General features: G+C 38.6%; 1 protein-coding gene across 3 annotated transcripts in view; it reads right to left on the bottom strand.

Annotated features, from left to right (window-relative positions):
• Positions 1 to 618: 618 nt before the first annotated feature.
• Positions 619 to 25,749, bottom strand: part of BNC2 (basonuclin 2) — a 715,491-nt gene continuing 690,360 nt past the window's right edge. For 2 of the 3 annotated variants that reach the window (XM_040417243.1, XM_040417244.1), the window contains one exon: positions 619 to 1,564. In XM_040417243.1, the coding sequence (XP_040273177.1) occupies positions 916 to 1,564 (649 nt within the window). In that variant the 3' untranslated portion in view covers positions 619 to 915. Of the gene's footprint in view, positions 1,565 to 14,501; positions 14,570 to 25,749 lie in introns of all 3 variants that reach the window. The other variant, XM_040417247.1, reaches the window with a different exon arrangement.

The following is a 25,749-nucleotide window of genomic DNA, read 5'->3' as shown; positions in this document are numbered from 1 at the left end:
TTTCTGTATGGCAACCATGCCATTTAACCAACCAGCCCTGTAAGGCCATCCTAAGATAATGATGTTATTTTACTCACTTCAGCACAGAAGGTGGTAGAGTTTTGCCAAACCATACTTCTCTCAGCACTGAAGAGTTATGTCATTAATCAACTATGTAGTGTTCGGGTGGGGAAAGTGCATGACTGCTTTCATACAAGGAGTACAAAAGACAAAAAGGGAAAAAAGAACAATGTATAGATAGTGCTTTAAGCATGCAACAACAGGGTAATACTACATCTAGCAGGTAGTTATAAAATGGTCGTGGTTCGGTGTCTGTGTTGCAAAAAAATGTGCATTAAAGCTAAAATAAGGAAACAGAGCTAGACAGCGGTTTGTTATCCTGCATACAGCATGATGGAACTGCAAGAAGATACCAGGAGTACACAACCATCAATACAACACTGTCCACCTAATGGGACTCCATATTTACAGGTGACTCTACCATGCGTAGTCTTCTCCAAAAAAAAAACACTTGGGGTGGTTTGTAAATTGAAAAGAAAGAAATGTTATTTTTCTTTGCAAGCAATAGTCACTGGAATATTAAGACACTATCTTTGGAGATAACCAAGTACTTCATTCCATAGACGAATATAAAAAAAAAAAAAAAAAAAGGAAAGGTATAAGTGACCGCGTGTTTTTAATTTTGTCTGTTTGGTAGTCCTTTTCAGGGCAGTTTCACCAATAAGTGAACATAAAAAAGCACCTAGTGTTTTGTAGTTTTCTTTTTCTCTGTTCGTTAAAAAAGAATATATATCTAGATTTATATATTTATGTATAGATATATAACATACATATACATTTTTATATATGTACGTATATATATAAATATGGAACAGTTCATCTGTGAAATCTGAAGTTTATTTGTCCATTTGGAAGCTATTCCACAGCAGAGAAAGGAATGTTTTTATGGAGATTAGGATTTTGACTGTGCCGATTCCGGCTGCGTACAGAGGAGAACATCATGTTACATCCAAAGACTTTGCATTTATGCATCTCCCGCAAATGCACTGTCTTGTAATGAACCCGCAGGGTTCCTTTGTTACTGTATATTTTGTGGCAAATGTTGCACATTATTCCACCATTGCTCATGGCAAAGTTGTTGTATAAGGAAGATTCTGTCACATCATTGCCTGGTCCCATGAGCGGGGCAGAGACATTAGCCTTCTGAGTGGACTCCTCACTGTCACTGGCACCATCAATGTCATCAAGGAGGATTCCTTCATCACTGCCTATATCAGACTCTCGAGAAGAATGGATACTGCTGCTAGACTGAACACTGGAGGTTGTACTCAAGTCTAAGACCATGTAGTCGTCTGCCAGGCTATGCCCATATCCATTGATGTGCGAATCTTCTGTACCAACTGGTGAGGTGGTGTCCTCTCTAATATCCAGGCCCATGGAATGTTGACCGCCATAGATTTTTGCCAAGATCTCATCTCGGAGGTTGGGCTGAGAGGAGTCCAGCCCCATCTCATCCAGTTCTTTGGTCAACAGTTTACGGTGAAGGTTAATATTGGCACTGTGTCTGAAATTGAAAAAGATAATAACATTGAAAATTAATTCAGAAAAACACCAATTATATTATCAATGAAACCATTAAACATATTCTGTATTATCAATAAGGATTTTCTTGTGTCGTAATTTTAACTTATTTTGTGATTTCTTTTATTGAAACTGATGATGGTCAAACTGAATATTATGCAGACACATGCAATAGTACACATGCAAATAAAACATGCCATAAAAACAAAAACTTTAGTTAACTAGTTAAATATTTTACCATATGCATAGCCTGGAGAATCATCATCATGTCAATGTAGCATGCATACATAAATGCTGCTTACACTATCTATATGCCTGTTGTGAGATATTCAGCCATGTATTTGTAGTACTCAGAGGGGCTCATTTGTGAAATTAATTTTAAAAATGGGTGATATATTTCTGTGACATTTGATGATTTTTTTATTTTTCTGTTTGTATTTTCACACAAATGTGGATATATCAATAGTGTATCTAAGGAAGCATGCAATGGCTTCACAGCTACAGTACCACCTGCATACAACTTATTAGTATTATATAGTTGTGTAATAGTTTAAAGTAAACCTCTGTGCTGCTAGTGGAAAAAAATGTGGCCAAAACTCTCTTCGGACTTCATCCGTTAGATAATAGTACAATTGCATAAAACATCACCCTGTAATACCCTGTTGGTTGCAAGCATTTCGCTGCTAAGATGGGTCTTGCTGTATCTATAGGTTAAGTTTCTACAGATGTCGCATTCCTCATTTTGATACTTAACCATACTCAAACTTATAACGGCAATATTTGTACATGCCTTGCCAAACTAATTTTATTTTCTATATTACAATAAATATGGCTTTGTTCACATTGCTTTCAGAGGTTTTATTTGGAAGCCTCTGTCGGTAGTCTCTGTATGCAGTAGTATTATTCCAGTGAAAAGACAAATAACTGAACCTGACAGACCTCATTACAAGTCAATAAGGTCCATCAGGCACTGGTAGTATCTGTCATACATCAGATCTGGCAGAGCGTTGTGAAACTACAGTAGCCATAACTGTAAAATAGGGAAGGAAAGGTATAGGGCAGCTCTCCCTCTGATTGGGGGTGGCAAGGTGCTCCAAACTGATGTCGCACTCTAATCACCAAAAGTTATTCAAAGGAGGTGAATGGGCACTCTTATATCTAGACGCACACAGAATTAATATGGCATTACTAAATTCATTTATTGTATAGATGCATGTATCAAAGGAAACAGGAGATATAGGTATATAATAAGTATAACAAAAATCTATATCCGTACCGATAACTCCAAGATAGGAATATAATAATATAATAAAAAGCAAGACGTCATACATAAAATCAGTAATACTGCAAATAATAAAAAAAAAATACAATAAAATATGCATACTAGTTATCATAAACTAAGTAGGGTAGCTACTGGGATACAGATATTGCAACCCGAGCAGAGTTCATTCAAATCTCAGGTTGGAGCAAGTGGATATGTCCTCCTATATTGCAATGCACAGGTTTGAGATTGTGGCTGAAAAAGTGTATATCAAACACAAAACTGTGAACTGTAGGTGAAGAAATCCAAGTCCATGTAAAGTCTGTATAAGGCTACATTCACACGTCCGTATTTTTCTACATCCCGATTTTCGGTCCGTTTTTTGCGGATCCGTTGTTCCTGAAAATGTTTCCGTATGTCATCCGTTTTTGGCGGATCCGCAAAAAACGGAAACATGTGAAAACTCAAATCCGACAGTATATTCTAACACAGAGGCGTTCCCATGGTGATGGGGACGCTTCTAGTTAGAATAAACTGAGAACGGTGTCCATGACTGCCCCCTGCTGCCTGGCAGCACCCGATCTCTTACAGGGGGCTGTGATCCGCACAATTATTGTGCGAATCATAGCCCCCTGTGAGAGATCAGGTGCTGCCAGGCAGGAGGGGGCAGACCCCCCTCCCTCCCCAGTATTAAATGTGCCCAGTGCGGCCTCACCTCTCCCCCCCCCCATCATCGGTGGCCAGTGCGTATTCCCAGTATTAATACTTACCTGCGACTGCGAGCTGCGATGTCTGACCGGCCGGGAGCTCCTCCTACTTGTAAGTGAAAGGTCTGTGCGGCGCATTGCTTTTAGCACAGACCTGTCACTTACAAGTAGGAGGAGCTCCCGGCCGGACACACATCGCAGCTCGCAGTCGCAGGTAAGTATAATGCTTGTATTTATTGCTAAGTAACCATGGCAGCCAAGACTGCAATAGCGTCTTGGCTGCCATGGTAACCGATCGGAGCCCCAGCGATTTAAACTGGGACTCCGATCGGTACTCTCCGCTGCCACCAATGATGGGGGGGGGGGGGGAGAGGTGAGACCGCACTGGGCACATTTATTATTACTGGGAATCCGCACTGCCACCGATGAGGGGGGGGGGGGAGGGGGGAGGCCGCACTGGGCACATTTATTATTACTGGGAATCCGCACTGGGCACCGATGATGGGGGGGGGGAGAGGTGAGACCGCACTGGGCACATTTAATACTGGGGAGGGAGGGGGGTCTGCCCCCTGCTGCCTGGCAGCCCCTGATCTCTTATAGGGGGCTATGATATGCACAATTAACCCCTCAGGCGCAGCACCTGAGGGGTTAATTGTGCAGATCACAGCCCCCTGTAAGAGATCGGGTGCTGCCAGGCAGCAGGGGGCAGTCATGTACACCGTTCTCAGTATATTCTAACTAGAAGCGTCCCCATCACCATGGGAACGCCTCTGTGTTAGAATATACTGTCGGATCTGAGTTTTTCACGAAGTGAAAAATCAGATCTGTAGAAAACTTACTGGGAATCCGCACTGCCGCACTGGCCACCAATGAATATAGAGGGAGGGGGGCACATTTAATACTGGGGAGGAAGCCTAATTTCCAGGAACGGAATCCGCATAAAACGGATGACATACGTAATGACATACGAATGTCTTCCGTTTTTTGCGGATCCATTGACTTTGTATTGGTCCAGGATCCTATTTTTCAGGACAAGAATAGGACATGTTTTATATTTAAACGGACATGCGGAACGGAACAACGGAAACGGACAGCACACATTGTGCTGTCCGATTTTTTCCAGGACCCATTGAAAATGAATGGGTCCATATCTGGTCCTGATCTGTTCCTGAAAAAACGGAACAGATCAGGAAAGAAAAAACGGACGTGTGAATGGACCCTAATACTGTGAAAAAAGACTGTGAAAAATATACAAAAAGATGGTGAACGTGCAGCAGAGATGGATGTTGTGAGCTTTAAAGTGCCAATGTGCTCACAGAAAAAAAAAATATATTAAAATGTTTGATCAAGGTGATGAATCGTGTATTGCCCACAATCTGAAGGAGCTCTGCAGTAATGGTAGTACAATCGCTTCCCTAAGATATATATCTAGTATCTCTTTAGGGAAATGTAGCTTACTATATTGCTTCATATATAATGTTGCAGTCTGGGATATTCGATTCACAATGTGATCTAGCAAGAGGTTTCCGTATTAAATATTAGATAGTGCTGTTTGTCAGAGAATAGTCCAGTACTCACATGTATGGAGATGGTATCCAGTTCGTGGCGTCCCACGTGGCGTGAGTAAAGGGTAAGCTTACCACTGGCTTTTATCTGTTATGACTCTAGGATTTCGGTAATACCTCACTGGTGCACATACAGTCTGTTATGACTGGTGAACAGATCCTGCAGTAGGTCAGAGGTATTTCTCTGGTTGTCCTGGAGTCAGTTTGTAGTATGGTTCCCTGTGTGTCTCGGGCGTCCCTCGTGTTTCCGGCAATACTTGTGCAGATACAAATCTCTTATCCTCCACGCCAGACACGTTGCCTTTGAAACGCGTCTGGCGTGGAGGATAAGAGATTTGTATCTGGCAATAACCGGCAAATGGAAAAATCAACATTGCTGTTTTAGCTGTTGTTAAAGAAAGCGCTTTCATTTTAAAAGGAGCCCAGACTTCTCGGTAGCGTCTGACGTGCTACAGGAAGTAGCAGGAAGCTAGCGAAGCCTAATTACCTGCACAAGTATTGCCGGAGACACGAGGGACGCCCGAGACAAACAGGGAACCATACTACAAACTGACTCCGGGACAACCAGAGAAATACCTCTGACCTACTGCAGGATCTGTTCACCAGTCATAACAGACTGTATGTGCACCAGTGAGGTATTACCGAAATCCTAGATTCATAACAGATAAAAGCCAGAGGTAAGCTTACCCTTTACTCACGCCACGTGGGACGCCACGAACTGGATACCATCTCCATACATGTGAGTACTGGACTATTCTCTGACAAACAGCACTATCTAATATTTAATACGGAAACCTCTTGCTAGATCACATTGTGAATCGAATATCCCAGACTGCAACATTATATATGAAGCAATATAGTAAGCTACATTTCCCTAAAGAGATACTAGATATATATCTTAGGGAAGCGATTGTACTACCATTACTGCAGAGCTCCTTCAGATTGTGGGCAATACACGATTCATCACCTTGATCAAACATTTTTATACATATATTTTTTCTGTGAGCACATTGCCACTTTAAAGCTCACAACATCTATCTCTGCTGCATGTTCACCATCTTTTTGTATATTTTTCAGAGTCTTTTTTCACAGTATTAGGCCTCATGCGGTCCGCAAAAACGGTTTCCGTTGTTCCGTGATCCGTGTCCGTTTTTTCATCCATGGGTCTTCCTTGATTTTTGGAGGATCCACGGACATGAAAAGTGAAAAAAATAACTAAGTCAAGTTTGCATTGAAAATGATAGGAAAAACGGACACGGATCACGGACACGGATCACGGACGCGGATGACTATCTTGTGTGCATCCGTGATTTTTCACGGACCCATTGACTTGAATGGGTCCGTGAACCTTTGTCAGTGAAAAAAATAGGACAGGTCATATTTTTTTCACGGACTGGAAAAACGGATCACGGACACGGAAGCCAAACGGTGCATTTTCCAATTTTTCCATGGACCCATTGAAAGTCAATGGGAACGCATAAAAAAAAAAAGGAAAACGGAACAACGGCCGCGGATGCACACAACGGTCGTGTGCATGAGGCCTTATTAAGACTTTACATGGACTTGGATTTCTTCACCTACAGTTCACAGTTTTGTGTTTGATATACACTTTTTCAGCCTCAATCTCAAACCTGTGCATTGCAATATAGGAGGACATATCCACTTGCTCCAACCTGAGATTTGAATGAACTCTGCTTGGGTTGCAATATCTGTATCCCAGTAGCTACCCTACTTAGTTTATGATAACTAGTATGCATATTTTATTATATTTTTTGTGATTATTCGCAGTATTGCTGATTTTATGTATGACGTCTTGCTTTTTATTATATTATTATATTCCTATCTTGGAGTTATCGGTACGGATATTGATTTTTGTTATACTTATTATATACCTATATCTCCTGTTTCCTTTGATACATGCATCTACACAATAAATGAATTTAGTAATGCCATATTAATTCTGTGTGCGTCCAGATAGAAGAGTGCCCATTCACCTCCTTTGAATAACTGTAAACTAAACTAGACATAATACACAGAAAATGGAATCATGAGCTAAGAGTTGGTTAAACTACATTCATGTATTGAGTTTATGAAACACTTCATATAGTTCATGTTAAAGTCAAGGTGAGGGAGAGTCTGCAGACGTGCAGTTTTAAGAGGTTATCAGGTTTAGAAAACCTTGTTGTCAAGTGCATTTTTTAAAGAATTCTGAGATGGTAGCTAGGATCCCCTCATGCAAGATCCTCATCTATTTGCCAGAGCAGAGAATGAACATCTCTTGCTTTGGAGGACATCTCTTGTGTTGTAATGTATGGACTTTGCTTCCCTGTGATGGTGCTCTAGGAAAATTCAGATCATAACATATCAGTCTAAACTATATATGAATATTATCATATTTTTTATTATTACTACTGTTATTTTTTATTAGGCATTCGGGAGTTTTCAAAAGTACCGTAGGTTTAAGAAATTAATTAACACTTGAAAAAAGAACTCAAAAATTTCTCAGATGCACATAGACTTATAGGGGTATCTCCTTCATTCTGTTCTCTTGCAGTAAAAAAAAAAAAAAATCTAATTAGAGTGTGTAGACATCTTCAATTTCTGTCAAGCCAAACTGAATGCACAAATGTGCAGGCAGATGTGTAGAGCTGTGTTCCTCTCCTTCTGTCAGCACTAACACTGAGTCAGTTAATATAATTACATTGACTTTTATTCAATTAAGTGCCATCTCTTGCTTAAAGGGAAGGAGAATAAGAGAAAAAAGACGACTTTGTCAATTGATTCAGGTGTAACACAATAATAAAGATGAACTCATGGCAGTGCATTAGCGTTGCACCTCATAACTTTGTAACAAGAGTTCCTTCATAGACGTTGATTTCCATTATGCCACCTCAGTTGAAAAATAATTGATTCCTGCAGCTCTTGTCACTCTTTAATCTATTACACTTTTGTTTAATAACCTAACACTACACTGTATGTGCAAAATAATGACCCATGAAGCTTCCAACAAGCAACTGGGCTCTGCTTGTCTATCCATACAAGCTGTGTTCACAAGTCTGATTCCATTCTGGTCATTTCTACTCATTTCATTTTAAGCTACCCAAATATATTATAATGATGTGGAGATCAATAAGAGATATTTTGTTTCCATAAGCACATTATAGTAATTATAATTTTATAAAAGTGAATCTAATAGCTGGAGTATCAATGTCCCATACTGATACCCATCTCTGGTTTATAACAATATAATAATTTATGCATCATTGCATAGACAAAATATTGGCGCTGTGGAATTTTGTATCCCTGTACCCCTGTGAGCAACTAGAGGATCACAGAATACAGAGACGTAGAAAAAAGTAAAATAGTGAGAAGCATGGCAGAATTGAACAATTGAGCAATGGTCCATTTCCAAGGGCCCTGCAGGACACCACTTAGTGAAATACGTTCATAGTCTTTCACACTGGGCACAGTAACATCACTAGGCAGAGTTCAGTTAGGGACAGAACTTGTCAGTCCTGGTGACTAGAGGTTTTAAAAACAATGGCTACCTGTCTTTCTCGGCATGTTATTTTTCTTTGAGTGTTATGCTGGGACCTTTGAGAACAAATAGAAACCAAAACCAACTTAGCTCATCCTGCTAAAACACCTGAAACTCTGAACTGCCTTTATCAAAGATGTGTCTGAACTGAACTTTATTTATTGTGCATTGGACCACTGATAACCAGTGAGGTTAACTGGGTCATATTATGTTTGTTTACCACCTACATTTGCAGACAATGTACATTTAACAGTGGCTGCTGATTGTGTTACGTGTAATACTGTAGTCAGGCAGCTGGGTTGCAGTGGTTCTAGTCATGGGTGTGGACACTGAAGCATGGTGTCACATAGGATCTGTTCAGGACAGAGTCACATACACATAGGGTTGCCTTGTATGCCTCATTGTGGAGCAGTGGACAGCATAGTGTGTCAGGTGTGTAGGTGCGACTAGCTGCAGGAGACTGACAGACAGCTGCTCTAGCAAATTGTCCTGGTCTCTGAGAGTGGAGTTGGGTCTGGCCAGCGAGCCAAGGTAGAGCAGTTAATCCTCAGAATCTGTTGGGTGGTAAGTAGGGTTAAGCGAATCAAAGTATCCGAAGTGGACTTCGATCCGAATTTCAGAGAAATTGCGATTCGCTGTGAAGCTGAATTTCCTCGTGCTTAATGGTAACGAATCAATTTTCCCTGGCAGTAAAAAAACGCCAATATACTCACCTCATCCATTTGAGAGCAAAGAGGCCACCATTTTGCTTGAAGATCCCGCATGAAATCTCATGCGTGGTGACATATGACATCACCATGGTAGCCGACGTGATGACGTCATCACGCACCGTGCAAGATTTCACGTGGGATCTTCAATCAAGATGGCCATAGCGGCCTCTTTGCGCTCAAATGGATAAGGTATTTTTTTTAAACTGATTTACCCCTGAAAGCCTTCATTTTTTATCTCAGATGCTGCGATCAACTATGAACGCGACATTTGAGGTGTTCAATGATGGGAGGCAGTGTAAGCGCCGTTCCCCGTCATTGCGCTTGGCACTTACAAAGAAATAAACTTCATGACTATGTCATTTGGCATGAAGCAAATTTCTTTGTGAAAATTGTTGAAGTAGCCAAAAATTATTAAAACTTTGCTCATCTCTAGTGGTAAGACAGCTTTCCCAGCACCAGCTGCAGCCCTTAACACAAGGTGTTTCTGAAAACACTGTGAGTTGAGGAATGCCCTGGAGTATATTACTGTACTGTCCCAAAGTGCCCTGCCAAGTCAGTAAAGTGAGTTGTCTTTGGAGCCTTTTATATTGGAACCCATACACTTTATGTCCTCACTAGGAGACTACTACCAATATGACGTTTGTTGTTTAATAGAAATTACAACTAATAAGGTGTGTGCCCTAGCTGTCTGTCCTATTGTTATGCTGCCAATTGTAACCACCAAGCTCAACCAGCTAAATAGACTTTGTATCCACCAAGACATGTGACTATTATGACTGTAATCTCCAAACATTGCGCCCCTGGGAATGAAGTTTGTTACAACCTGATTGGCAATGCCTGCCTCTTCATTCCACCATCTTTGAATGGGTCCTGTAACTGTGTCACACACAGAACTGACCCTCTTACAAGTGTCTGATTAACTATGTTAAGGCCTAATGCCACTCAAAGTCAGAAAATTCTGTTTTAATTCATATTTATGTTGTATAATGGGGAGATGTGGGCTTTCGTATGCAATGTCATCTTGTTAAGAAACTGATTGTTTTGGCTGTTTCTCTGTCTGGTATAAAAATTTCTGCTATTTATTAGTCAAAACAATCAAATGTGCAGGAACCAGGATGGATACAAAGGTAGAATCTTTTAGGAAAAGATGCACTGGATGATTTCCTAATGCCAAATTCACATAAGAGTATATAGGTATCATAGCTGTAAATCCTGGCCCAACCTCAGGTTCAATCACCTAAACTAAGAGCATCACAGGTTCTGATCGCTAATGAACAGCATCATATGATGCTGTTACCTTGGGTGATCAGACCCACAGTTGGGCAGGAATTTGCATTTGTGTGACACACCTATACTATGCTCAAGTGAAATTGGCCTAAGGGCTTATTCATATCTGCATCGAAGGCCCCATTTAGGGCCTCTATCACAGATTCCGACAAACAGTGAAGAGAAAAATCCTTTATGCAGGACTTTCTTCTTTGCTAAAAAATCAGACTCCTGGATGGAAACCCATTGGATCCCATTATAGTCAGTGGGATCCATTTGGATCCATTTGTCTCAGATATGTGCCAAGTCCGGCACTTCCATTATTTTCATTGTTTTGCTCTGATAACAGTGGCCCAGCTCATCTCTACATCTAAGAGACTCAATAGAGCTGTTTACACAAGAATGTGCGGCAAATACCCGCCACTCATACTATAATCACTTAGCACTATTGCCATCCTGAAATTAGAAGCATACTTAATTGACACTCACTAAGGGCTATGGTGGCTCTATGAAGCTTGATATATTAACACTTTATTTATCACCTATGTGAGGAACATCAACTGCTCCTAAAGTCATGAGCTCAGTAAACCATTCCCTAATGCATAACACAAATTCTCGTTCCTATGTATAAAGAGCGGTGACAGTACTGTAATGAGGCAATTTATACTCAGTGTCTTCCTTTAGCACACAATACTAAACCAGCTGCTGTTAACACAGAGAGAAAGCAGCAGATCAGCTCTAATGCAAACCAAGAGAGAAACCCATTAAAAATCATTCTGTCACTGCCAACCTATTTATCCCTACACAATTGATAACCCCCATTGACAATTACATAAGAAGAAAATGGGAGGCATATCATCCATTGCCAATAGGAGAGACAAACATACATGCATCAATTAATAACTCAATGCTAATTACTTTAGTAATTAATAAAAAAAAATGCCCCATAATTAAAGTCACCTCTACGAATATACTCGAAAAATGCTTGGGAAACTTCAAATCATAACATCAATTTTCATTAATATAGGCAGGAGTGGATTAAGAATGATCTGGGTCACTAGGTTTGAAGGCTTGAAGATCCTCTCATCACCCAACTACTATAGTTATGATACACTTTTGGCCATGCTAAACTTCTGACAGCACTAGCTAGGGGTACAGTACAAGTACACCTTTTGTGTTTTTCAGTTTAAGTTTTATTCGGCGACATTTTGGTCTTGTAAGTGTCCAGGGCAGAGCTTCACTGTGATGTGATCTCTGCTTTGAGACGCATCACAGCCCCTTCCCTCTGCTCTGAGAGACAGCTGTAGTGGTCTCCTGGTTGGATGCTACAGTTATCACTCAGAGTAGAGGGAAAGGGCTGTGAACAGGCTTAACCCAGAGATCATTTTATAGTGAAGTTCTGTCCTGGGTACATATCAGAGAAAATCTTTCAGAATTAAATGCTATATTTTCACTACTGCTGATGAGAAAATATATAGATTTTTGAAATTGAAAACATAATTGTTTACTATTTGTTATATTGTTCATAAAAATTCTAAACTCCTTTACAGTAGTCTACTGCAAAAAAAAACAAAACTTATGAATGTTAGTTAAATTAATAGAAGAAAAAAATAATGTTACATTGGTGGTGTGCAATGTCACTGAATAACTAAGCCTCAGAGATATTAATAATGTTTCAGTAATAGCCGTCTTCACAGACCTCTACACTTGTCTTCCAGGGACAGCTAGCCTAATGAGTACTGCACTTGTATTGTTTTACGCTCACCTAATGAAGCTTTAACTTCTGATTAATCAGATGGCTCTCATATTAATCTTACTATTGTCACATAACCAATTTCTATCTGTAAAAACAATTCAAAAGTAGACAATATGTCAAACAAGCAATCTGGAACCCATCATTTTGTGGTGTGGCTTCAATATTGTTCGGTAGAGATATTACATAATTTTTAACTTCTGTGGATTGACTTTGCTTTTTATGAGTCTAATCACTCGCCCTGTTTCCTGAAGACATGCAATTCTGATACAACGTTAGTAAAATTTAAAGTCCCCGTACACTTAAAAAAAAAAAGAATTTATATGTCAGGGTGACCTATCATTCTCCTCATTCTAGAAATCTCTGAAGGTCTTAGCACTCAGACCACCACCGATCAAAACATTTTATATATATTTATTAAAATATAGGGACACGTTAAGAGCTTCTTCATCTAAACATACATGTTAATTCCTATGGAGAAGGAGGAGAATCATTTATATTTACCACTTATCTCAATAAAAAAGGGTGGAGAATACTGGCATTGGCCATACAGATGAAACATCTAGTTACTTCCTAAACACTTGGATTGACTAGCAGCAGGTCACCAAAATGATGACACTTGTTTTCTCTTACATCAAATTAATGTATTAATGTGAGCAGGTTCCTTTGTGTGCTTCCAATATCTCTGCTGCAACAGAACTTAATAGAGATGAATTTTGTACGAAATAATTTTGTGTTTTATATATATATATATATATATATATTGTCCAAAAAACAGGCAGCACTCCAGACTTGTAAAGAAAAATTTTAAACTTTATTCCCCCATGTGACAAGGCAACGTTTCGGCTCAATGTGAGCCTTTCTCAAGCAAATTTTTTGGACTCTATACATTGGGTAAGCTTATTCCCATTGGGCTTTGCACCCAAATTTTTTTCAATTTTAGTTTTTTTCTAGTTCTGCCATCTGCCAGTATATTACTACTACTAATCCTGTAGACAATGTAAACTGAAGGCCCTTTTACTTGGGCCATGGACCGGAGCAATTATCAAGGAAGGATGTTTGTACGAACACTCGTTCCTGATAATTAGTGATGACCTCTTATATGTGACACAGAAAATCCTCATTTGTTGGCAGCACATCACCCTATATAAGTAAGCATCTGCTTCAATAAATCCATCTGAGGATCGGCATTCTAGATTTGCTGATGGCCTCATTTTTCTATCAATTCAACTTGAATACCAAAAAGTCTGCACATTGTCAAACATTGGATGTTAGGGTCTATAATGGAGCCTCTACTAGTTTATTAATTATTATTTACAGTATCTTACTTTACTTCTGCTATAACTAGGGTTGGTGTAATTGTTAACTGTAGAAACATCCCATTTGCTGCAAGGCAGCGCAATTCTTTTTACAACTCAATAATGGACACTAGAGATGAGCGAATTTCTTAAAAGTTCGATTCGGCTGATTAGCCGATTTTCACCCAAAAATTTGCTTCGTGACAAATTACTTAGTCACGAAGTGCATTTTTTTGTAAGTAGCGGGTGCAATGACAGGGAGCTGTGATAGCGCCAACCCCATCATTGTACCACTCAGATGCCGCGTTCATACATGATCGCGGTATCCGAGTGTAAAATTAACAATAAAAAATTAATTTCATCAAACTTACTGCCTCCATTTGCTAGCGACGGGCCGGCCGCCGCCATCTCGGTCGAAGTCTTGTGCGGCCAAGATCTTTAAGCAAGATGGAGGCTGGTGGCCAGTCGCGAGCAAATGGAGGAGGTAAGTTTGAATTTTTTTGCTTTTTATACTATTTCAGGTTAAATCGATTTGCTGACACGCAGCATGAGGAAATTCAGCTTCTAGGCCAATCAAATTTATCCTGAAATTCAGATCAAATTCCACTTCTTGGGATTCGATTCGCTCATCTCTAATGGACACCTATGAGTGAGCTATATGAAAGTTGACTCTTTAAATTGGTTAAGATGTAACTGAAAGCATTTGTGTATGTTATCAACTGATCACATTAAATGGAACAGACTGTGGCAAAAAAAAAAAATTATAAAAAAAAGCTTCACACAATAAAGTCAGAAATTAATCTTATAAGAAATAATATTTACCCAGTTACATTTCTAATTTTCCCATTGCCCCAATTGCTCCTTCATCCTCTGGGTGCAATCCGGATGGTCTGCATTAAAAACAAACAGAAACAAACCACACCCATAACTCTGGAGACATATCCTTAACGTCTTAAAAGAACTGACAATGGGGGCAGATTTTGAGGCGTAGGTGTATTGAAAGTCAGTGACATTTATATGCATGAAAAGATAGGAGAGTGTTGTATGATACAGAATAAATGGCTGCTACACCAAAGTCTGGCACCAACTTTTATAGCGCTACCATTTGTCAAGGTTTCACACTTCAATACAACTAGGCCAGAATTATACTACAAGACATATGGTAAACTTTTATTAGAGTCATGATTTTGTACACATCATAAAATCTGCCCCATTATTATACATTCAAATGAAATATTTCATCCAATATGTATCTAAATACCGATAGGGAGTAAATTTCAAAGAATTCATACATAGATCATTTTACACTATTTAATGAATATAGTCGGTGGCAGTGCGAACCAAAACAGTGATATTGCACATTGCAACCGATCTTTCCATTCGGGAGCCATCCTGCAGAGCATGCTATTGAATTTGCTAATAGATTGCTACTGGTTCAGTTTCCATGTCCAATATGAGAACTATTATTAAACAAGCCTACAAAAATATGATTGGGTAGAAGAAAAATGGAGGTGATGAGACAAAAGAGCTTTATTGGTGTATTCTGTTCCCAGATGGTATTTACAGGGACATTACACTATCAATAGGCTTAATGAAAAGGTTCATAAATGAGCAGAAATGATGTCATCCAAGATATCACAGAGATACACAGTTGAGTCACATTATTATGGCCACCTCCGGCTTTTGACATCGGCAGCGTGTATATCATGAAGAAAGTCACGTGTCATGAGTTGGCTTGGTGGGTATATAAGGTGTGTGGTAGACTGTCTGCAGACATATCCCTCGTTGCTGTCATGGGTAAAAGGGGCTATTTATCAGAGTTGCAAAAAAGGATGCTTTGGGGGAAAGGGTGGCAGTATCTCTGAAACTGTGCAGTTTGTGAACTGTTCATATGCTGCTGTGGTGAAAGTGTATCATGAGTAGACAAATAGCACTATTGTGGATAGTTGACATGAAAACTCTGGAGCACCTTGTGCTATTGATGTGAGAGGTGAACGTTGGCGTGTCAGATGAGAAATATCAGAGAACAAACACCCTGCAACCATTGCTGGAAGAACACAAGCTGGTGGTGGCAGCATTATGGTCCGGGGAATGTTTTCATAGCATTCTCTGTAGAAGACAGCCTCAATCAAATTGGGTGTAAATCCATCCTTGCAGATCACGTGCACACTTGTATGCTAATTGTAGATTGTAAGCCCTCACGGGCAGGGCCCTCTCTCCTTCTGTACCAGTTTGTAACTCGTCTTGTTCATGCTTAGTGCAATTGTCTGTATTATGTATGTGCACCCCTTATCCTATGTACAGCGCCATGGAATGAATGGCGCTTAAATAATAAATAATAATAATAATAAATTGTCTTCCATGGGGCAGATGGGATCTTCCAGAAAGACAATGCAATATGTCACACGGCTAGAAATGTCTGACATTGTGTGGAAAAGCATGACCAAGACTTCCAAGCAATACTATGGCCCCCTAATTCCCCACACTTGAACCCAATTGTGCAGCTGTAGGACCATTGTTTCCTCAATGGATCCTCCCCTATGCACTGTCCAGCAGATGTGGGATGCAATGCAGTCAGCATGGTTCCAGATACCTGTGACAACCTGCAAGGACCTTATTCAGTCATTCCCAGTCCATCCAGCTGCTGTCCATGCCACGCATGGTGGTTACTCTTAATATTAGCAGGTAGTCATAATAATGTGACTTGACTGTGTATATAAGTAGACAGTATTAATGAGGGCCTAGGAGCAGTGGCACAGGTGCGAGATTGTGAGGGCTAGTCAAAGTGTCTGGCCCTATCAATCAAGTAGCAAAAATAACCTCCTCTGCTTCTGGGGCACCCCCATTGCCGGTGCAGAACTCTGTTTGATGAGACAAATCAATTCTTACATAACAATTTGCTCATCTCTACTGGCGACTATGGCTTCTTGATTGTAAAGCATATATACATAGCTTGTATTCTCTGTCAGAGCCCAACAAGATAAGATAAGTCAATGAGAAACCAATTTTACAACATGTATGCTGCAAAATGCAATGTTAGACCAGTAACATTCGTAATAAAACTAAAAATCACCTTCATGGAAGCAGATCACTTATTTTAATAATGGGGTATTCGGAGTAGAACTTACTGTTAATTTTTTACCAGTATGGAGACACTCTCAAAGCAGTTCAGTGCCATCAATTAGAAATAGCAGTCAACATTATGGGGTCCCCAACCTCAAACTAACCTCAAAAGTATAGTATAGTTTATTTCAAGGAGAATAATAAGCCTGTAATATGTAACACAAAGAGGGGTCAAAAGTGCTGGAAGACAGGCCAAACAATCTCTTTTAATATGAAAGAAATCACTCAGTCTGGTCACGGAGACAGTTCCCTCATTGCTCAAATTATATACTTGAACATAAGCTCCCACCAAGCCCTATTGGGGTTTAGCTAATTTACTGCACAGATACAGCATGTCTGTTGTAATAACAGGTTGGATGCAGTGGGGTCGGACATTTATCTGAATTAGAGTTCTTTGCTCAATTCACAATGAATTAGGCTGCCTACTCTGCTACTCTCTTTTCATGAACCTTTGCATCCCTCATGGGAACTCCAAATGTGGCAGGCAAACAAAATTGACAGCCCTGTCTAGTCAACAAGGGGGTATTCTCTGGAGAAGGCATTTAACTTTGTATAGGAAACAAAGTATTAATGTGCCTTACCTAGAAATGGTAATTACTGCCTTACAACCGATGCTGTCAAGTGAGCAACACCCCCCCAAAATATCATCTCTGGCATTCATTTGTAAATTAATTGTAGCAGGGGAAATCTACCTTGTAATATTGAGGAGGTTACTCAAATGCATACATTAGGTGTGAATAATGTAATTCATTCAATTACATTCATTGACAAAAAATAATAATAATCTTGTGCTCAGTTAGAAATAGAAATGTCGGATTGCTGCGAAAACTTGGCATGCAGTTATGTCTCAGACACATATGTAAATGATTACAGGAGTTGTATGATTACACACTGGGTCTTCCCAAAAGAGGGCATAAAATTGCTTCCCTTGCTGCCCTATAAAAAAGCTCTCAGAGGCTACTTTTGGGTATGGTAGCTCTTGGTGATAGAGCATTGATAGCCAGATAAGCCTGTATGACACACTTGAAGACATTATGCTCAGTTGACAGACTTTAAGATGGGGCACATCATTGAACTGAGAGAAGCAGGATGGTCATTTTCATGAATTGCCTGCTATTGTTGTTGTTGTTACATGTAGGCACAGGCACATGGCAAACTGGCTCCAGATAGACCAGAAATACCACCAGTAGAGATAATAGTTTGGTCCACCTACAAGACATATGGAAAATGCATGCCTCCATGCCTAATCGTATATCATCCTGCATCCAGTCTGGAAGTGAACCAATAGGGCACTAGAGCTTCTTTTTAATTGTACAGTTTAACCCAAAAAAACATCCTTTCACTCTAATATTGTAATCACTAACATATAGTGCAATAAATCTTTGTCGCACTCCGTGTGTTAGCTGTAAGTAGGGTTCTAACCCTGTTTCCAATAATAAATACAACTTCAGCTTGTAGGTTTTGATCTTGATGGTAGAGTTTTGTTATTATTCAACATACAACAATATTCATGTGTTACGTTTAGGCACACAGGCCTTCCTCAGACACTATGCCGCAGTTATGATGGAAAAAAAGGTAGAGAGGTGAATCATGTAAATTATATGTGTATGAAAGAGGCGCTCTTTCATACACATGTAATTCACATGATTCCTATATACTGCGTCTACCTGTTCACCTCTCTACCCTTTTTCCGTCATAACTGCAACATAGTGTCTGAGGAAGGCTTGCGTGCCGAAACGTAGCACATGAATATTGCCGTATGTTGAATAATAAAAAACTCTACCATCAAGATCAAAACCTACAAGCTGTAGTTGAACTTATTATTACATACAGTGCATTCAGAAAGTCTTCAGATCCTTTACGTTTCACATTTTGTTATGTTGTGGCCTTCTGCTAAAATAAAAAAGTCAATACCCTGGGGATTCAATACCCTATAATGACAAATCACTTGCCGCAGCAGTGACCAGATCCAATTACATCATGACAAATGGTCACATGATGCAAGGGGATCTGAACTCTGCCATGTCCAGTGATTGGCTGCGGGGATGTCAAACAGGATGGTTACAGCGAGGGTGCCCAGTAGAGCATCGCAGGAGAAGGAGCCAGCACGGGGAAGCAGGTAAGTAATCTTCTCTTTACAGGTCTGGCCAAGGAGGGGAGTGCTAATCACTTCCTTCCCCATTCTTGTACAACCCCTTTATGCCACTCCTGTGTTTTGTTGGCTGTGTGCATACAGTTATTGCCTTGTTGGAAGGTAAACTTTAGGCCCAGTATGAGGTCCACAGCACACTGGATCAGGTTTTAATTAAGAATATCTCTCTACGTTGTTTCATTTAGCTTTCCTCCAACACTGACCAGTTTCATACTCTGCAGAATGATGCAGAATGATGATGCTGCCACCATGCTTCGGGTTTATATTGGGCATTGCCTGCTTTCCTCCAAACATGCAGCTTAGAATTGAGGTAAAAATTTTTTATCTTTGTTTCATCAGACCAGAAAGTTTTGTTACTCACAGTCTGAGAGCCCTTTAGGTGTTTTTGTTTTTGCAAACTTTCATATGTCTTTTACTGAAGAAAGGCTTCTTTTTGGCGACTCTGCAGTGATGGTTTGCCTTCTGAAAGTGTCTTCCATGTGCACCAAGGATCTCTGGAGCCCAGCCAAAGTGACCATTAGGTTCTTGTTCACCTCTCTTACCAATGCCCTCCTTACCCAATTACATAATTCTGGTTGTTCCAAACTTCTTCTATTTAAGAATTATGGAGTCCACTGTGCTCTTGAGAACTTTCAGTGCTGTAGAAATATTTTGTAACTTTCTCTAGAACTGTGCCTCTACAAGTTCCCATCTCTGAGCTTGACAGGTTGATTTTTTTTCCTTATGTGTTGGTTATTGCTCTGCTATGGATTTTCAGCTGTACGAACTTATATATACAGGGATATCTCTTTCCCAATCTTGTTCAGTCAACTGACTTTACCACATTTGGACTCCAACCAAGGTGTATAAACATTTCAAAGATGATCATATGAAATAGGAGGCCCCCCATTTTAGGTGTAATAGCAAAGGGTCTGAATACTTATGCCCATGCTAAATTTTAGTTTCTCCTTTTTAATAAATTTGCAGAAATTTCTAAAATTCTGTTTATACTTTCTCATTATGGGCTATTGAGTGCAGATTGATGGCAATGTGTTATTTATTATTTTATTTTTTTCAGCAAAAGACCTCAACATAACAAAATGGGAAAAGGTGAATGGGTCTGAAGACTTTCCAAATGCATTGTATATTATCATTACATTCACATATATATCGTTTCATTTGATTCTAATTCCTTCTTGGTGCATTATTATTTGTTGTCTATGAGTGTATTTTTCTGTGTCTCATTTTACAGTATTACAAGAAGCAATGATTAAATATGCAAAAGTTTACGTTTTGAAATATATACACCATATCTACTCACTGTCTCCATTCTCAAGGGTAAGGTAAGCCATGTCTAAGCAAGAGCTAGCTAAGTTTGTCTAAGAATTTAATATAATGAGAGGTTATACATTGTTTATGTGGGCACTTGCAATTTAAAATATAAAATATGAAAGTATATCAGAGATTTTGACAGAAAAGGTAAAGAGTAAAGACCTGTATTAAATTATACACACACACACAAAATAACTAGGTATAATAATAATAATAATAATAATAATAATAATAATAATAATGATAATAATAATAATATTAATCATTTTATTGTTTAATTCTAATTAAAGAGGTTTGCTATCTTAGACCCCTAGAACACCCATCCATTGAGAGAACAGGGTTCTCTTGACCTTTCTACTGCCTGAAAAGTTGCCAACACAGAAAGAAAATAGATCAAGTGCAAGCAATACATGTAACCGCCTCTCTTCACTTAAGTCTATGGTAGTTACGGAAATAGTAGAGTAAACTTGAGGTTCATTTTCCCCATAGATACAAATTTGAGGAGTTGTTTGGCATGGTCCTCAGAAGGTCTGGTGCACTAAGGGTCAACAGTGATTTTTTTACCTAAAGGGGTTGTCCTGCCAGATATGTTAGGATGGAAAGTCCATCCTAACACATATTCAGCTGTTAAAGCCTCAGCAGTGTTTCACATTTTTCTGTTACCTCAGTTACCAGGTAGTTTTATGACTTCACCTCTCCATGGTGGGCATAACACCACATGATATATCTCCCTCTCCTAACTATATCTATGCAGTTGCTGTTATTCACTAACCGAATGTGTCACTCTACAGTTACAATATCTATCTATCTATCTATCTATCTACAGAGTTGGAACTACAGAGGAGCTGCAGTAGAAGAGGAGCTTGGGCCACAGTAATGATTACTTTGTGTATGTGATGGCAGGTGAGGTCCAGGCCGTTATGGATGGCAAATAGAGCAGCCACACTAGGGGCAATGTTGTGAGTTTTTGGCGACCAGCAGTCGCCATGTGTGTTCTGAGGGGGCATGTCCAATTTGTTTTTGGAAACAGGCAGCCACCATGTGTGCTCTGCTGGGTGCACTACTGTATGGGAGAGGAGAACATCTACAGTGCAGCAATGACTGTCACAGAAAACAGATGACTCCGCTTGCAGGGTAAGTAAAGGACTGAGGGAACACAACTGCACATGTTTGTCCTCCTCAGCAATATCACTGAGGATGATGAATTAAGAAAATATATAAAAAGCAGGTGGCACCATACAGTTAGTTTTTATTGAATGTTATCTTACTGGCTATAAAGCTTTTTTAATAACATGCTATTGCAAAAATGGTCAGATTGAGGTTCTCCTTTAGAAAATTCTGAATATTTTTTGTGGGACAACCCCTTTAACAAAAAGGCAATAGTTTAATGAGTAAGTAAGCCAAAAATATCTACAAAATTCACTAGTTACTACTGTCAAAAATTATCTCATATCTCACTTCCTAGCATGAGTCTGATAGAGTGAACTGAAGACAACTTGATTTTTCAAGTACTGTGTGGAATTAGGTTTCAATGAAGTACAGTATCAGCTGATAATGCCTGCTTTACATTGCACTTATGTGACCAGATGTTGTTAAAACACCAACTAACATAATCTTGATTTAAAAACACTCCCATTATGAGCAACCACATAATGTCTTTTTAGGAGGTGCAAAGCTGTTCCACTGGTGTTCATCATTCAATAGGGTTTTATACTATTTATAAATATAACATTTATTTTATATACTACACATATACAGAGACGCCCAAACAATTTATACATGGACATCAGTAGTTCAGAATAAAAGACTTTCAGTTGCATGCCACTTTTAATGATAAAGTATTTTACATAATTTAATAGCTGGCTTTACAGCACTTCTATTGTTTTTCAGTGGTTTCATTTAAAATGATTGAAAATGCATGATATTATACTGATTTCAATTATAAATGCAAAAATTTAAAACTTTTCTAAGGAACTACAGTAAGCAAATTAATATCTAATTATTTCTCTGAAATGTACCTAATACTTCATTTCATGTGATGTCCACTCAGTTTCTTTTAGGTCATTTTTCCCAGTCAATATTAAAATTACCTCTAAGAATTCTCAGATATCTTCCTTTCCAATAGCAGTAAAGGTGGACGGTTACAGCAAAAGTAATAAAGGCAATTTCCAATACTATGCAATTACAAAAGTACATGTGTTTGTCTTTTTCCTGTCTCTGGTCTTTTTGGACATGGAAGGTGGAGGGTCGGAGGGCCATGAAAAAAAGTTCCATCAAGGTAGGCCTCAAGGAAGAACATAAGACAAAAACGAGAAGTATAAAAGTTAAGAACACTACATGCCTGAATCTTAAATGTTCTGTGGCAGTTTGTAGAGGTCAATGTGCTATCAAAGAGCTGGGGACACCAAAAAGAGAAAAAGGACTGACAAAAAAACTGTGTTGACCAACCATTGTTCCACACCCATACTAAATGTTTTTAGACTGCCTTTAGAGGTCAATGTACAAATTAAATGTAGAGAGCCTCAACTAGAAAAAGTTTGACCATTTCTTATCAGACCAAGTATGCTTTTTGTAATGAATTGAATGATCATATATTGATCCAATTCAATGACCCTAGCTACTATGGGTCAAGAAATCATGCTGCTCCTATTGAAACCTTATATGATTCTCTGGATCAAGTAGGCTTTTTGTTGATTCAAGGTTGGACTAAAAAACATACCTTTTTTCAAAATAAACAACAGCATAACTAGAGTAAGTTTAAAGGCCACAGTCATTAGGAATAGTAGAGTATTAAACATTTTCCATCATGAGATAAGCTAATTGCTCAAGCTTAATTGGCATCACGTCTCAAGCTTAATATGAATATGTGATCTGTGATTCATGGTGAGACATGCCAACAGTAGTCTACCTGGGACGTAATAATGGTCAAGGAGAAGCTGGCTGAGGGCAACTTTGGTCAAATGTACTTTAAATGTTGGCCGCCCTTACATTTTGGGAATTATGATTAATGGCACTAATAATGCAGATGATTACTGGTATGTGCATCTCCTGCAGTTTATCATATTGCACTACCTGCCTACATCCACAATAAACATGCTATCATTTACCTCTTTATTGAAGGCACTGTTCCTCCAAAAGGAACGCTTTCTAATTACTTGGTAATGTTTTATGTCTTAAACATTTTGCAGCTCTGGACTTTACCAACTGCTTAGTGTCTTTCTGTTGATTAATGGCATTGTGTTTAATCAAAATTTAGAACCAAGCTCAAGCATCTCTCGTGTGCAGACTACAAACTGCCAAAGTATTTAGAGATAGAAATGTGGCTGCAAAAGATTACAATGGCATATCTGATTCCAAAGCCATGGGGTGCCATTAACCCCTGTTTTGACTGAAGTACAGTAGATCTAAAATTAGATAATTTTTTTTATAAAGCTAGAGTGATATTTATTTTAGGGGGACTTTCTAAGAGTAATTTTTAATTTTCTATACAAGAGTGGATATAGAAGAACAGAGAAATGTCATATATATACTGTGGATTTTCCACTGCAGAATTTTTGGTACAAAATCTGCATTGTATTACAGCACCAGCAAAGTAGATGATTCTTCACAAAATGTTATCTGCAAGGCAGAAATTGACTTATGGTGCAGATTTTAAATCCACAGCATGTCAATTTACGAATTGAATTTCACCATTTGCATTGATTAGGGTGAAAATCATAGCAGATCCACAGCAAAATCAATTAAAAATAATAGAGCGTAACTCATCTGAATTTTTCCCTAGGTACATTGTGGCTCAAGTGACCATACCTAATAGGTTTCCTTCCTGTTGGATTTATAACTGCTTTTGACTTTATAAAAAAAGTATCAAAAAAACACATGTTATTCAAGCCTAACTCATTATTTCTAAAATAACAGACAATTCAAAAGTTTCAAATTTGGATATTTTTCTCCTGTGAAAGCAAGGAAATTAGTTGGTAAACCAGTTTGCTAAATAATTCTTCATAATGTGTATATAACATGTTTATTTAGACTTGGAAATGTATCTGGAGATTTACTTAAAATTTGAGTATTTTATGCTATCAATCATCCCATTTAATAGATTTTAAAAAGAGAAAATAAAAATGAAAAATAATTATTTGCTAGAACAAATCCATACATTTTTCAAGGTGAATTTTATGACCTTGTCATGCAAACATTCTCCATTGAAAGTTAAGTGATTTTTTAATGCCATTACGGAAATGGATGCTAATATAGCTTTAGAGTGCTAATTATACTGTAATAAAAAAGTCAAATTGCTAAATAAAATAATGCCGCATTTTAAAAAATGGCTAAGGGGTCTGATCTATGCTTTATTGAGACATCTTTTTATTATCTGGACATTATTATCTGGGTTTTTTGGGGACAAAATAAAACATATAAACCAACTTGATAATATCATTTAAAGACAACAAAGTCTTAAATTTTGAGAAACTGATCAAACGTAGATAAAATTAAAATGTAAATTTGACATGTCATAAAGTTGTCTCAGAAGCTTTCATTGGTTAGAGTCTGGGTGCTAATATCCCCTCATCAATCAATAAAATGAAGGGACAGCAACACTCAGCTGAGGGTTGTCTGTCCTCATCAGCAGAAGACAAGCTGACATACTTTTTATGTTTACCCTTTGGATTATGGAAATATTATCTTTATTATAATTTCAACTGTAGAGGTGTCTGTCCAACACATAATAAATAAAAATGTCACCTATTTAATTTTAGCTTGACTGTATCATATACTTAGAAGTCAAAAAAGTATGAAACATTAAAAAGAATTTGAATAAGAACATTGATAGGCACACTCCAGTTTAAAACACAACTATATATCAGGTCCAGTAATGCAACAATTATACACTGATTGACAAACAATTAACGCACATAGATAGAAATATGAATATCAAGGCTTTGCTTCCAACTGGCATGTTTTTAGCAATATAAGGCTTACTCACACAGTGCAAGGGTTGCACACTTCCTTGGCCTGTTCAGTACCCATATTTATGGCCAGTCATGTATTTATCGGACAAGCTAGGACTATGGCTTCAGCAAGTGTGGAAGAACTACATGCCCAGCTGTAAAATCTGTCAGGATACTATATGGAACCTGCATGCCTCCATGTCCAACCGTATCTTATCTTGTATCCAGGATAGAGGTTACCCAACAGGGTACTAGAGTTTCTTTTCAATTGTACAGTTTTCCCCAAATATCCTTTTGTTCTAATATTTATATGCGCACATTCGCTCATATAAAGTTTAATTTGATTCCAACTTCTTAGTGTGTTACTTATTGCATTATTTTTTTTGTCAATGAGTGTATAATTAGTACTATGCTTCCTTATATTTATTTCACCCTTTTTCTGCATTAAAGAGGACCTGGTATCACAAAATGCTATGCAATCTGAAAACACCATGTTATAGAGCAGGAGAAGCTGAGCAGGTTGATATATATATTT

Source organism: Bufo bufo, chromosome 2, assembly GCF_905171765.1.
Source record: "Bufo bufo chromosome 2, aBufBuf1.1, whole genome shotgun sequence".
Taxonomy (NCBI): domain Eukaryota; kingdom Metazoa; phylum Chordata; class Amphibia; order Anura; family Bufonidae; genus Bufo; species Bufo bufo.
The sequence above is the reverse complement of the archived record's forward strand: the minus strand, read 5'-3'. Positions and strand labels throughout refer to the sequence as shown.